This window comes from Protobothrops mucrosquamatus, unplaced genomic scaffold (assembly GCF_001527695.2).
Source record: "Protobothrops mucrosquamatus isolate PMUCROS unplaced genomic scaffold, P.Mucros_1.0 scaffold971, whole genome shotgun sequence".
NCBI classification, from domain to species: Eukaryota; Metazoa; Chordata; class Lepidosauria; order Squamata; family Viperidae; genus Protobothrops; species Protobothrops mucrosquamatus.
This window is the reverse complement of record NW_015387214.1, coordinates 324,111-336,594: the sequence shown is the minus strand read 5'-3', so window position 1 is coordinate 336,594 and position 12,484 is coordinate 324,111. Positions and strand designations below refer to the sequence as shown.

The window sequence follows — 12,484 nt, the reverse complement described above, 5'->3', positions numbered from 1 at the left end:
ACCAGTGTTAAAATGTTGCTTTACATTTTTACCCCATCTTTGACAAAGCTGGTTGAGATGTTGGATATGTCCATCCCGGCGGTGGCAAAACTGAGACGCTTGTTGGACAATCTACCCAGAGAAGCTCTACCAGATATAGTCACCTCGATCATCCGTACCAGCAACCGGGAGAAACTTCAGGTATCAAGCACTGCTTCCATTCTGGCTTCACAGAGGAAAGGCCATTTTAATTTTGAATGTTGAAACCTACCAAAACACTAAGAACTGCCAAGCTAGAGCAGAAAGAGTCTTCTTGTCAACACTTGCAATTTTCTTAAAAGATTAACAAACTTATTATCTGGTTATAGTCCTTCATCCATGAAATATGGTATCTCAGTATTCCTTGTTAATTGGTTCCAGGAGGTGTGATGAGTACCAAAAACAATGAGTACTAAACAATTTTTCCCATAAGGGAAAATATATGGGTCACAAGGCAGCTGACACCAACAAGTTTTAGCTTGTGCATTGAGTACCAAACAGTGAGTACCAGGACAAAATTTCCATGTCAAAATGCGTTGAGTATCAAATTTGATGAGTTTCAAAACAGTTGAGTACCAAGGTACCACTGTATATACAGCAGTTATATATAGCTGCAACTAAGTTCTGTACGCTGACAATGTGCTTCCCTTCTAATTGTGGTATCTTCAGCACCCACACGCTTCCGCTCCAAAAGCTGGTGTGTTGTTAACCACAGCACGCTTTCCCTGATGTCAGTAGTTATACTTTGCTTGTCTAAAGGAAACTCAACTGGCATTTTGTCTAGATTCAGTGTTTCTCAACCATGGCAACTCCATGCTGGCTGGGGAATTCTGGGAGTTGAAGTCCATGGAACTTACAAGTTGCAAGGTTGAGAAACATGCTGGTCTAGAATGTCTAGCAAATGATTTAAGGATTCTAAGGTCCATGTGGCCACCCTTCAATAAGGCATCTTGGGTGGTGGAATTGGGGCTGGGGTGGAACACCAAAGTGTTCCTGACTTTTGATATTGGTGGTGTTCCAGAGTGATGGAATTTGTTCTCTAGCACAGAGGCCCCCAACCTTCTGGGCACCAGGGACTGGTTCCGTGGAGAAAGGTTTTTCCACGGACCAGAGAGTGCGTGGTTTTGTGTGCTGCCTGCATCCCATGGATGGGGCTTTGGTTGTTTGTGCAGACCGGTTGCTGGCATGCCACAGCCCAGTACTGGTCCATGGACCAGGGGTTGGGGACCCCTGCTCTAGCACATCTGTGTGGCACTAGATTGAGGAAATATTGGTACGGAGGAAGATAGACCATATCAGACAGGTTCTCAGATTTGATTTCTTGTGCCTGCCTGAATTCCATTAGTATCCTTTCCCAAACCCTGCATTTTTATCCTTTTTCTCCAGTTCCACACCTGGAAACAAATAGTTCCCCTGCTATCAGGAGCTTTCAATGTTTTCCAGCATTCCTAAGGGGGAATAGTATTGTTATGTATTTTTCAGTGTTTGTCTGCTGTTTTCTTTCACTGTTGCCTAGCCGACACAAATAGCAAAGATATCAATAGCATTATGAAATATTACACAGCAGGCAGGAGATGATGATTTGTTCAGCAAATCCCTATTATGGGATATGTCCAGCTAGCTTTATTTCCCCTCATAAATAGCAGTGGAACAGGAGCACGTACAAGATGGATTCTGATAGCTTACGAAGCTTTAATTTCCTCGGATCCGTTTCAGATTAGGCAGGCACATTTTGTGGTGAAATCTGAGCTGTTCTAAAAATCCAAGAAGAAGGCAAGGCACTTAATAATTTTTGTATTTTTCTATTAGATCCTGGATACTATTGGTTTAGAAGAACGGTTCAAAATGACCATACCGTTGCTCGTTAGACAGATTGAAGGTTTGAAGCTTCTGCAGAAGACCAGAAAACACAAGCAGGACGATGACAAAAGGGTATGTTTGTAATTCAATGATTTACTTTAAGGCGTATGAATGGTCCTATGTGGGTGTAATTTATTTGGCATGGGATAAGAATTAGCAACAGCCCTGATTTAGCAATAGCAAAAAGCAGTAAGGAGGCAAACTAAATTGAGGCTGTAACTCAACAGTAAAATACATACTGCCCTTGCAAAAGGCCCTCAGTTCATCCTTCTAATCTCCAGACAAGGCCAGGCAAGTCTGGTTGAAACTTGAGAACTGCAAGCGGGTAACAGAGACATGATTGGGCTAGATAGATAATGGTTGACTTGATATAAGGAATGTGTTTCCCACTTTTAATATAGGGTGTGGGTTTAGATTTCCATACTTTGCGATCTACAGCAATCTTTTAAGAGGATTGTGAGCTCATTTGATCCTGGTTATAGACTACACCTAGAATACTGCATCCAGTTTTGGTCACCATATTACAAAAAAGATGTCGAGACTCTGGAAAAAGTGCCAAGAAGAGCAACTAGGATGATGAAGGACCTGGAGACTAAAGCACACGAAGAAGGGCTGCAGGAATTGGGTATAGCTAGTCTAGAGAAAAGAAGGACTAGAGATGCCTTGATAGCAGCATTCCATTATTTGAGGGGCTGCCACAAAGAAGAGAGGGTCAACTTCTTTTCTAAAGCACCAGAAGGCAAGACAAAATACAATGGATGGAAACTAATCAAGGAGAGAAGCAACCTGAAACTAAGGAGAAATTTCCTGCCGGTTAGAATAATTAATCAGTGGAACGACTTGCCTCCAGAAGTTGTAGATACTCCCTCACTGGAGGCTTTTAAGAAGAGACTGGACAGCCACCCGTCTCCTGCTTGAGCTGGGGGTTGGACTAGAAGACCTCCAAGGTCACTTCCAGCTCTATTCTGATTGATTGATTGATTGATTGATTGATTGATTAATTGATAGTTGCCTGAAGTAATTTACTCTTCCCACTTTTCAATTTCCTAGATCGTAGCAATACGTCCTATGCGGCGGATTGGCCACATTCCAGGTGCCATGGAAGATGAGGAGGAGGATGAAGACCACGATGATATTATTATTCTTGAAAAAAATATCCGAGCCTCTCGCATGCCTGAGCCAGCTCTCAAAGTCTGCCTCAAGGAAGTTAAAAGGTCCAGTGAGTTTTTCATCACTTTCTTGTGGATCGATCCCCTTCTGTTAGCGAAGCATGTGTAATTTATTGACGGCAAAAGCACACGTTATTAATTTACGGGTACTTTTTGTCTTTGATTTTGGCTTCCACTCAGAAGATCACTTACCTTTGTTCTGTGCGCTGTTTTAAAGAGTGATTGTAATCTGGAATAACCTAAAGGATGGGTGGGGTCTAACTCTAACAAATAACAAATAAACATGCATCAAAGGCCAGTCGTGCTGAGAAGACACTCCCGTTAAGTTTGGTAAATCTTATTTCCAAATAAGCATGCTGTCATGGTTGCGACAGATGAAACTCTTCAAAAGAACTTCGAGGCATTGTTTACCTTAAACTTTTATTCAAGAAACAAAGTATCGGCACTACATAGTCGAAGCCAAAATCTAAATTCCCCTCCCCTGAATACAAAGTATCAAAGCACAATTCCTTCCTCCAATAAACAGTCATAAATCACATTCCCCAATTAGCTTGAAGCTCGGGCTTCCTCCCCAGCTCTCCAGCCCGCCAAAACTCTATCAACTCTGGGCCCAATGACCTTGGGTTCCCACTGCTGAGTTGTTATTGTTATGACTAGCTGGACTCTCATCCACATTCCATCTCCCAGCATCAACTAACTCTAAAAGCAATAGAGAAAAATGGCCGCGTTTCCATCTGTTGTCGAAGCAAGAACATCCGATGTTAGCAGCAGGGTTGACACATGCTTGGGATTGCAGTCTTAGTTGCATAACGCTGCTCTTGCGATGTGGTTTTTATGTTACTGTTTCACATACACTGAGTAGGATTTTGTAAGTACAAGAACTGGATGTTGTGAATTAGAAATGTTTCTAATCTATTGAAGTACAGAACAGGATCCCTTTCCAGATACATTAAAGACCTGGGCCTGTTTAGCAGCATTAAATGCCCTCCGATTGTAACCTTTGGCAAACATTCTGAACGTTAAGCCAAACGGAATGTAAGCCTTACATAGGTAGTCCTCGACTTATAACAGTTCATTTAGTGACCGTTCAAAGTTACAACGGCGCTGAAAAAAAAGCAACTTACGACCGTTTTTCACACTTACGGCCTTTGCAGCAGCCCCATGATCGTGTGATCAAAATTCAGATGCTTGGCAAGTGATTCATATTTACGGCCGTTGCTGTGTCTTGAGGTCAAGGGATTCTGCTTTTGCAACCTTCTGACAAGCAGTGGGGGAAGCCAGATCCACTTAACAACCGTGTGACTAGATTACATTAGATTAAATTAGATTAGAGAACCTTTATTATCATTTATTACTGTGGGCACAACAGCACACATTAAAAATGAAATTGAGTTGCTTGCTCTCAAAGTGTACACATACATAACACATTTTTAAACAAACTATATACAACGTATGTTTAGACCCACAGCCTTACCTATAAGTAGCATATAACTATTAATCACTGTCCATCTTGAATGCATAACGGAAGGAGGAAGCTTTAGAGTTCACAAGGTTAATACTGTACGGTACAAAACTGTTGACTGAATCTGGATGTTCTGCTTCGGATACCACGGAGCCCCCTCCTCCCAGAAGGTAGCAAGGAAAACAGGTTGTGGAGAGGATGTGTCGTGTCCCAGACAATCTTGCAGACCCTGCTCAAGCAACGCTTATATGCCACGGCCTGGATGGGAGGGAGGGAACTGCCAATAATCTTTTCTGCCGTCCTCACCACTCTCTGCACCGCCTTCCTGTCTGAAGCAGGGATGCTTCCAAAGCAGACTGTGATGCTGTATGACAGGATGATGTGGCCAAGACTGGGTTTAAAGACAGCCAGTTACTCTTTAATATTGTAGTTCATTTCTGGAATTCTAAATTGGCTTCAACTTTTCATCTAAAATTCTCTCTGTGCTAGATGCTAATGAGAAGGTTTAGTGTTACAGGCTTTTAAAAGCACTTAAAGCAAAATTAAGTCTTAACTTCAGAGACAATGCAGCAACCAGAAAGGCGCCATTGAGACTAGATAATTCTAAGAAATACATTTTGGTTCTGCGATGCAGGAACCGGTGAAACCTTCATTCAGAACTACTTAATCCTTTAGGACAATATTCCACCTTTTATCCAGTTTTGACTGGAGGTCGTAAAACACAATGTAGTCGTGACCAACTTATCAACTGCCATGATTCACTTAACAACTGTGTCAAGAAAGGTCGTGCCATGGCTTGTATTAGTGCAAGCTAGGATGTCACGAAGGGTTCCAACAACATGCTGGTTGCACTTTCATTTCTTTGCTCTTGTAATCCGCAGGCTTGGATTTCAGCTCTTCAGCTAAAGAGGTTTATCTGTTTTTCTAGGTTAAAGAAGATGCCTCAATCCATGCCGGAATATGCCTTGACCCGGAATTATTTGGAACTGATGGTGGAATTACCTTGGAGCAAGAATACAAAAGGTCAGTGGGTTGTTTTCTTAGGATGAGAATGCCATTTAAAAAAAAAGAAAAGATCATAGAAATATCCTCTAAATGCAGGCGGTCCTCGACTTACGACCGCAGTTGAATCCCAGATTTGTGAGACACCCTGTTAATTGAGCTTTGCCTCATTTTACGACCTTTTTGCCACCGTTGTTAGGGGAATCCCTGCAGCTGTTAAGTAAAGTGGTCAGTAAGCGAACTTGGCTTCCCCATTGAAGGTCGCCAGAGGAGATCACATGGTCTTGGGATGCTGCGACCGTCATAAATGGGAACCAGTCGCCAAGCCTCCGAATCACATAGCCACGGGGGGGGAGGTGTGTGATGCTGCAGTGGTTGTGTGAAAAACGGTCGCAAGTCCCTTTTCCCAGTGCCGTTTGTCACTTTGAACGGTCGCTAAATGAACCGTTGTAAATCGAGGAACTACCTGTAATGGTATTCTTCCGGTTGCCGGAAGAATTGCTTTAGCTCAGGGTGTAAAAAAAAAGTTTCTGTGTTTGGGTTAAACAGATTGCCTGGATATCCGTGCCGCCAGGATTCTTCTGGATAACGATCATTACGCCATGGAGAAACTGAAGAAGCGGGTGTTGGAGTATTTGGCAGTCAGGCAGCTCAAGAACAATTTAAAGGGGCCCATCCTGTGCTTCGTGGGACCCCCCGGAGTTGGGAAAACAAGCGTGGGCCGATCGGTGGCAAAGACTTTGGGCAGAGAGTTCCACCGGATCGCCTTAGGCGGCGTCTGTGACCAGTCTGACATCCGAGGTCACAGGTATTTTTAAGTCTTTGTTGTTGTTGTTATTGCTGCTGCTGTTGTTATTGTCTGGGGATTTAGAGGCTGTGGAAGAGCACTCCTCTTGTTTTCTTACCTCCATCCCAGTTTCTTCACACTGATAAACGTCTTCCCGTTACAGAAAAAAATACGTTGTCATTTGTACGCAACCACTTTTTTTTTCCCCCCTGCCATGGAGAAATGGTTTCAGAAAAAAAGCACAATAGCATTCAGTGTTTTTTTGAGATTTTATTTGTGTTGTCGCTCTGCTTGAAAGTAGTAAAGGCTACCGCACATGGTCATGTACGTAATCATGTTTATAATTACAGGTTAGGTTTGCACGAGTTAAATCTATATAGAAGAGAATACATTGCACTAAACATCAAAAAACTTTTTTTAAGTAATAATAATAATAATAATAATAATAATAATAATAATAATAATAATAATAATAATAATAATAATAATAATAATAATGTTGGAAGGGGCCTTGGAGGTCATCTAGTCCAACCCCCTGCTCAGGCAGGAAACCCTATACCATTTCGGACAAATGGCTGTCCAGTCTCTTCTTAAAAACTTCAGTGTTGGAGCATTCACCGCTTCTGGAGGCAGGTTGTTCCACTGGTTAATTGTTCTAACTGTCAGGAAGTTTCTCCTTAGTTCTAGGTTGCTTCTCTCCTTGATTAGTTTCCATCCGTTGCTTCTTGTCCTGCCTTCAAGCGCTTTGGAGAATAGCTTGACTCCCTCTTCTTTGGGGCAGCCCCTGAGATATTGGAAGACTGCTATCCTGTCCCCCCTCGTCCTTCTCTTCATTAAACTAGACATACCCAATTGCAGCAACCGTTCCTTATATTTTAAATTATTTTCATTTATCAGCTTTGAACATAATTCTGAGATCTGTTGAATTGTGTGTGGTGTTTGTCTACTAGAAGTATGCTCAGCTTTGATCTAAATGTGTTTCAGTACTAGCCTGTCTGAAAAGCTGCACAGCATTTTTATATACAAAACTGGAATGACTGCGCAGCTTGTCTTTTGACCCATTTATGGTCGTCTGAGTTTAATAATGCAATGCATGCAGATCATAGCCTTTCATTAAAGTGAAACGCTCTCTAGAGGCAGATTGACCCCACCTCGCTGCTTCACAGGGTGTACCATGCTGCCTTCAATTCTCCTCATTGAGTGCTGATTGGAAAGTAGATTAATTTGAGTGACTAAATAAAAGCCTGCATTCTTGTTAATCATGTCACTAGTGTTGCCTTAATGGATCAGTTGCAAAAGTTACTTGTAGGATAGCATCTACAGCAGGGGTCCCCAACACCCATGCTCTGGACCAGCAGCGGTCCACAGCCCTCTAGGAACTGGGCTGTGCATGCGAGCGAAGCTCCAGCCGTGCAAGTGCGGATCCAGGCAGGGTGTGAAACCATGCTCCACCGATCTTCAGAAAAATTGCCCTCTATGGAACCGGTCCCTGGTGCCCAAAATGTTGGGGGCTGCTGATCTACAGGGTATTATATGACTAAAGAGACATCACCGTGCCAACAAAAGTGCGTATAGTCAAGGCCGTGGTTTTCCCAGTTGCAATGTATAGCTGTAAAAGTTGGACCATAAGAAAGGCTGAGCGCCAAAGAATGGAGGCCTTTGAACTCTGGTGCTGGAGAAGACTCCTGCGAGTCCCCTGGACTGCAAGACAATCAAACCGGTCAGTCCTAGAGGAGATCAACCCTGACTGCTCTTTAGAAGGCCAGATCCTGAAGTTGAAACTCAAGTACTTTGGCCACCTAATGAGAAGGAAGGACTCACTGGAGAAGAGCCTGATGCTGGGAAAGATGGAGGGCAAGAGAAGAAGGGGACGACAGAGAATGAGGTGGCTGGATGGAGTCACTGAAGCAGTAGGCGTGAGCTTAAATGGACTCCAGAAGATGGTAGAGGACAGGAAGGCCTGGAGGAACGTTGTCCATGGGGTCGCGATGGGTCGGACACGATTTCGCAACTAACAACAATATGACTAAACCCATACGTGGGGACATGACATCATGTAACCTCTGCATTGGTCTGCTCAGACAGTTAAAGCAAAGGTGGGCTGTACATACCCTTCTGATAGATAGATTCTATATATCCAGTCGTGCTACTTTTGAGTGCAACACCTGGACACTTTTAAAACGTTGGTCATCTGAAGAACAGAAACCCCTGAATTGAATTCATGATAGAGGATTTGAACCCCATAGGATAGCATCTGGCTATCTATGTCCAACAGGCCCCAAGTAGGACAAAACCCATCCCTGGGCGGTCATCGTAACTGTAGTGACGGTAGAAAGCTATTATTTAAAGGAAGATTATTATTTAAAGGAAGATTATTTAAGGAGTACACGTAGCGTCGAGGATCAAGCCATAATTGTACCAATCCCAGAGGAATGGACTTGGGGGCTGTTTAAGGGAGGGACATTAAAAAGATCAGTGGGAATCGCCATTAAAAAAAAAGACGCTGAAGACTACAGGAGCTCTGAAGGGGATGAAATACATCTGTAGGAGGCTGAGCTAGTTTTTACTTTTGACAGCTGCCACTTGGTGTTCAACTGGTATAGGATGTGCTGACTGGGGGAAAGTGAAAAATGTCGCCCAAGTGATCTGATGCGCTGAAATTTATGTTCACGACCTACAAGTTGGAACAGGGGAAACGGAAGCATAAGGTAATATATAAGGAGTTTTAGAGTGAGGTAAAGGTTTGAGTTTAGCATGTGTGATCCCTTGGGAAAAGAAGTGTGTGTTTGTGCAAAGGGAGAAGGCAACCTTGGCCAAGGGAAGCAAAGTTTTCGCTCTTCTCCACACAACGAGGAGGCCCTTTCGGTTCACATTTGCTGCAGCTTTAATTTGCACTGCTTATCACAGGGGTCTTCAAACTTGGCCCTTTTTATGACTTGTGGACTTCGACGCCCAGAATTCCTCAGCCAGCCATGCTGGCTGAGGAATTCTGGGAGTCGAAATCCACAAGTCATAAAAAGGGCCAAGTTTGAAGACCCCTGGCTTATCATAACCTGGGTGAAAGTCTCACAGGAACATCGAAAACTGACAGCAGAAAAAGACCTAATGGTCCCTCAAGTCTGCCCTTTGAGGTTTTTTTTCCTGTTTCTTATTATTTTTATATTTTATTTAAATTTTATTTTTAATTTTTGTCAGAGGATGGACACGTGTTTATCCCCAAGCATGTTTAAACTCGGGTTACTGATGATTGACCGACTACCTCTGCTGGAAGTTGGTTCCAGGCTTCCACTACACTACTACTGCTTCTCATGCTGATCTGTGAAACCACCATGTCTTAATCACGATTGTGTGTCAGCCTGCTTCAGGTTAGCTTGTTAGAACTCTGGCGCTGCCTCTTATTATCTGTTCTGTGAACGAATGTGGTATCCTTGTTTCTCAATTTTGAGCCATTTTTGATAGTTGGACTTCAACTCCCAGAATGCCCCAGCCAGCCATGCTATCCACCTATCTTCAAAGTTGCGTAGCATGAGAAGCCCTGGTGTAGAGCTTCTTCATCAGGTCTCCCAATGGTTGCATTTTATCAACGACACCTAGAATTCCTCTCTAGATTCTTGAATCCAGTGCAGGAAAAATTTAGAACTGGGACATTGGGGCTGATGGTGCTCTAGGCAACTTTTGCTACTACCACCTGAAACCTGCTGGAATATAGGGAAAGGGCTTCCAAGTGTTGATGTCCCTAGTTCATCTATTTCTCAATAATTCAGATACATGATAAATACAGTACATGCACAATTGCCATTTGCTCGGTTCCAAGTTGGTTATATCCTCGCCACTCTTGCTGACCGGCATAGCTGGTTACTTTGTTGTGTTGATTAGACTACTTCTGAAAAGCAGAACAGGTCTTGCTGTTCAAATGGGAACCACTAGAGGTTGTTATATGCCTTTCATTGGAGAACCTAAGAAAACCGCTGTCTTGAAGAGAGTAACCGTTCTAACTATCAGAACATTTCTCCTTAGTTCTAGGTTGCTTCTCTCCTTGGTTAGTTTCCATCCGTTGCTTCTTGTCCTGCCTTCAGGCGCTTTGGAGAATAGCTTGACTCCCTCTTCTTTGTGGCAGTCCCTGAGATACTGGAAGACTGCTATCCTGTCACCCCTCGTCCTTCTCTTCATTAAACTGGACATACCCAATTCTTGCAATCGTTCTTCAGATGTTTTATCCTCCAGTCCCTTAATCATCTTTGTTGCTCTTCTCTGCACTCTTTCTAGAGTCTCAATATCTTTTTTATATCGCGCCGACCAAAACTGGATACAATATTCCAAGTGCGGTCTTACCAAGGCCTTATAAAATAATAGAAAGTCTACACAGAGTTAAATGTCTGTGAGGGAATGGTTAGGGTTAGGGTTAGGGACACAGGATATAGTATTTTGCCAATAGAGCTAATTTAAGTCTTAATAAAATGGTAGCTGTATAACCACAGGGTTTTTTCCATCTTTCTTGGCCTTTTAATTTGTCTTTCTTTTTTTCACTTTGTAAAAGTTTTGTACGAAGCTCTTGGGTCTGTCTACGAGCTCATCAAGTGAAAATAAATTTGGATTGTGAAAAGGGACACTCCAATATAATAATAATAATAGTAGTAGTAGTAGTAGTAGTAGTAGTAGTAGTAGTAGTAGTAGTAGTAGTAGTAATAATAATAATAATAATAATAATAATAATAATAATAATAATAATAAAGTTGGAAGGGACCTTGGAGGTCATCAAGTCCAACCCCCTGCTCAGGCAGGTAACACTATACCATTTCGGACAAATGGCTGTCCAGTTTCTTTTTTAAAAACTTCCAGTGTTGGAGCATTCACCGTTTCTGGAGGCAGGTTGTTCCACTGGCTAATTGTTCTCCCTGGCAGGAAATTTCTCCTTAGTTCTAGGTTGCTTCTCTCTTTGGTTAGTTTCCATCCATTGCTTCTTGTCCTGCCTTCAGGCGCTTTGGAGAATAGCTTGACTCCCTCTTCTTTGGGGCAGCCCTTGAGATACTGGAACACTGCTATCATGTCCCCCCTCGTCCTTCTCTTCGTTAAACTAGACATTCCCAATTCCAGCAGCCGTTCCTTATATGCTTTAGCCTCCAGTCCCCTAATCATCTTTGTTGCTCTTCTCTGCACTCTTCCTAGAGTCTCAGCATCTCTTTTACATCGTGGTGACCAAAACTGGATGCAGTATTCCAAGTGTGGCCTTACCAAGGCCTTGTAAATTGGTATTAACACTTCACGTGATCTTGATTCTATCCCTCTGTTAATGCAGCCCAGCACTGAGTTGGCCTTTTTTGGCAGCTGTATCCGTTCCACAGATATTCTTCTTCCGTCAGTCGTGATGCCTTTTTGACACGTTTTGTTTATGTGCACGAAGCAGGATGTGCTTTGGATGTAACGAGAGCTTTTCCTTGCTGCAGTTTGAAGCCTCTGACTCTGTGAGTGCGGATTTGCAAAATCACGACTCTGTAATTTATTTACCCTCCCCTTCCAAGGGTTTCTAAAAATTACACACTGAGGCGAACTCTTTCTTCCTTCCATAGTGGAATTTCTCCCCTCACAATAACTTGGAGAGAGGCGCAGAGCGACCTTTGTGGCTTAGAAAGATTTTGACTGTTGCACTCCCCAGTCCAAAGGCATCAGGCTTCCTTCCTAGGAAGGCAATCCAGTTAAAATTAATCCCTTTAACGTCTGGTGCATTCGTTTCAGGGCGATAGACTTAAGGGAAATTTGTGGCATTGAAACCTCCAGGCTGCTTTGCAATGTCCACTGTTCTCTGGTTCCTTATCTTATCTTATCTTATCTTAAATTTAATTTATATACCGCCCTTCTCCCATAGGACTCAGGGCGGTTCACAGCATATTTAAAAAACAGATACTATACACAATACAAAATACAAAAAATACAAAAAAATACAACAATATAAACCCCAATAAAACCGAATTAAAAACCAAATATTGACAGCTGTGTTTCCAATTAAAATTGCTTCTAAAATCATCCCTACCTAAAATCCTCCCTAGGTCAGGCCCGCTTGCTGAAAAAGCCATGTCTTGAGGGCGCGGCGGAAAGTAAGGAGATCCGGAATCATCCGGATCTCGGGGGGCAGTTCGTTCCAGAGGGTGGGGGCACCCACAGAGAAGGCCCTCCCCCTGGGGGTCGCCA

General features: G+C 43.0%; 1 protein-coding gene across 1 annotated transcript in view; it reads left to right on the top strand.

The window, feature by feature from the left end:
- The window catches only part of LONP2 (lon peptidase 2, peroxisomal), a 58,530-nt gene that overhangs the window by 4,043 nt on the left and 42,003 nt on the right, over nt 1-12,484 (top strand). The window contains exons 3-7 of the mRNA XM_015819736.1: nt 49-180; nt 1,828-1,950; nt 2,929-3,092; nt 5,438-5,532; nt 6,061-6,319. Coding sequence (XP_015675222.1) covers nt 49-180; nt 1,828-1,950; nt 2,929-3,092; nt 5,438-5,532; nt 6,061-6,319 — 773 coding nt within the window. The remainder of the gene's footprint in view (nt 1-48; nt 181-1,827; nt 1,951-2,928; nt 3,093-5,437; nt 5,533-6,060; nt 6,320-12,484) is intronic.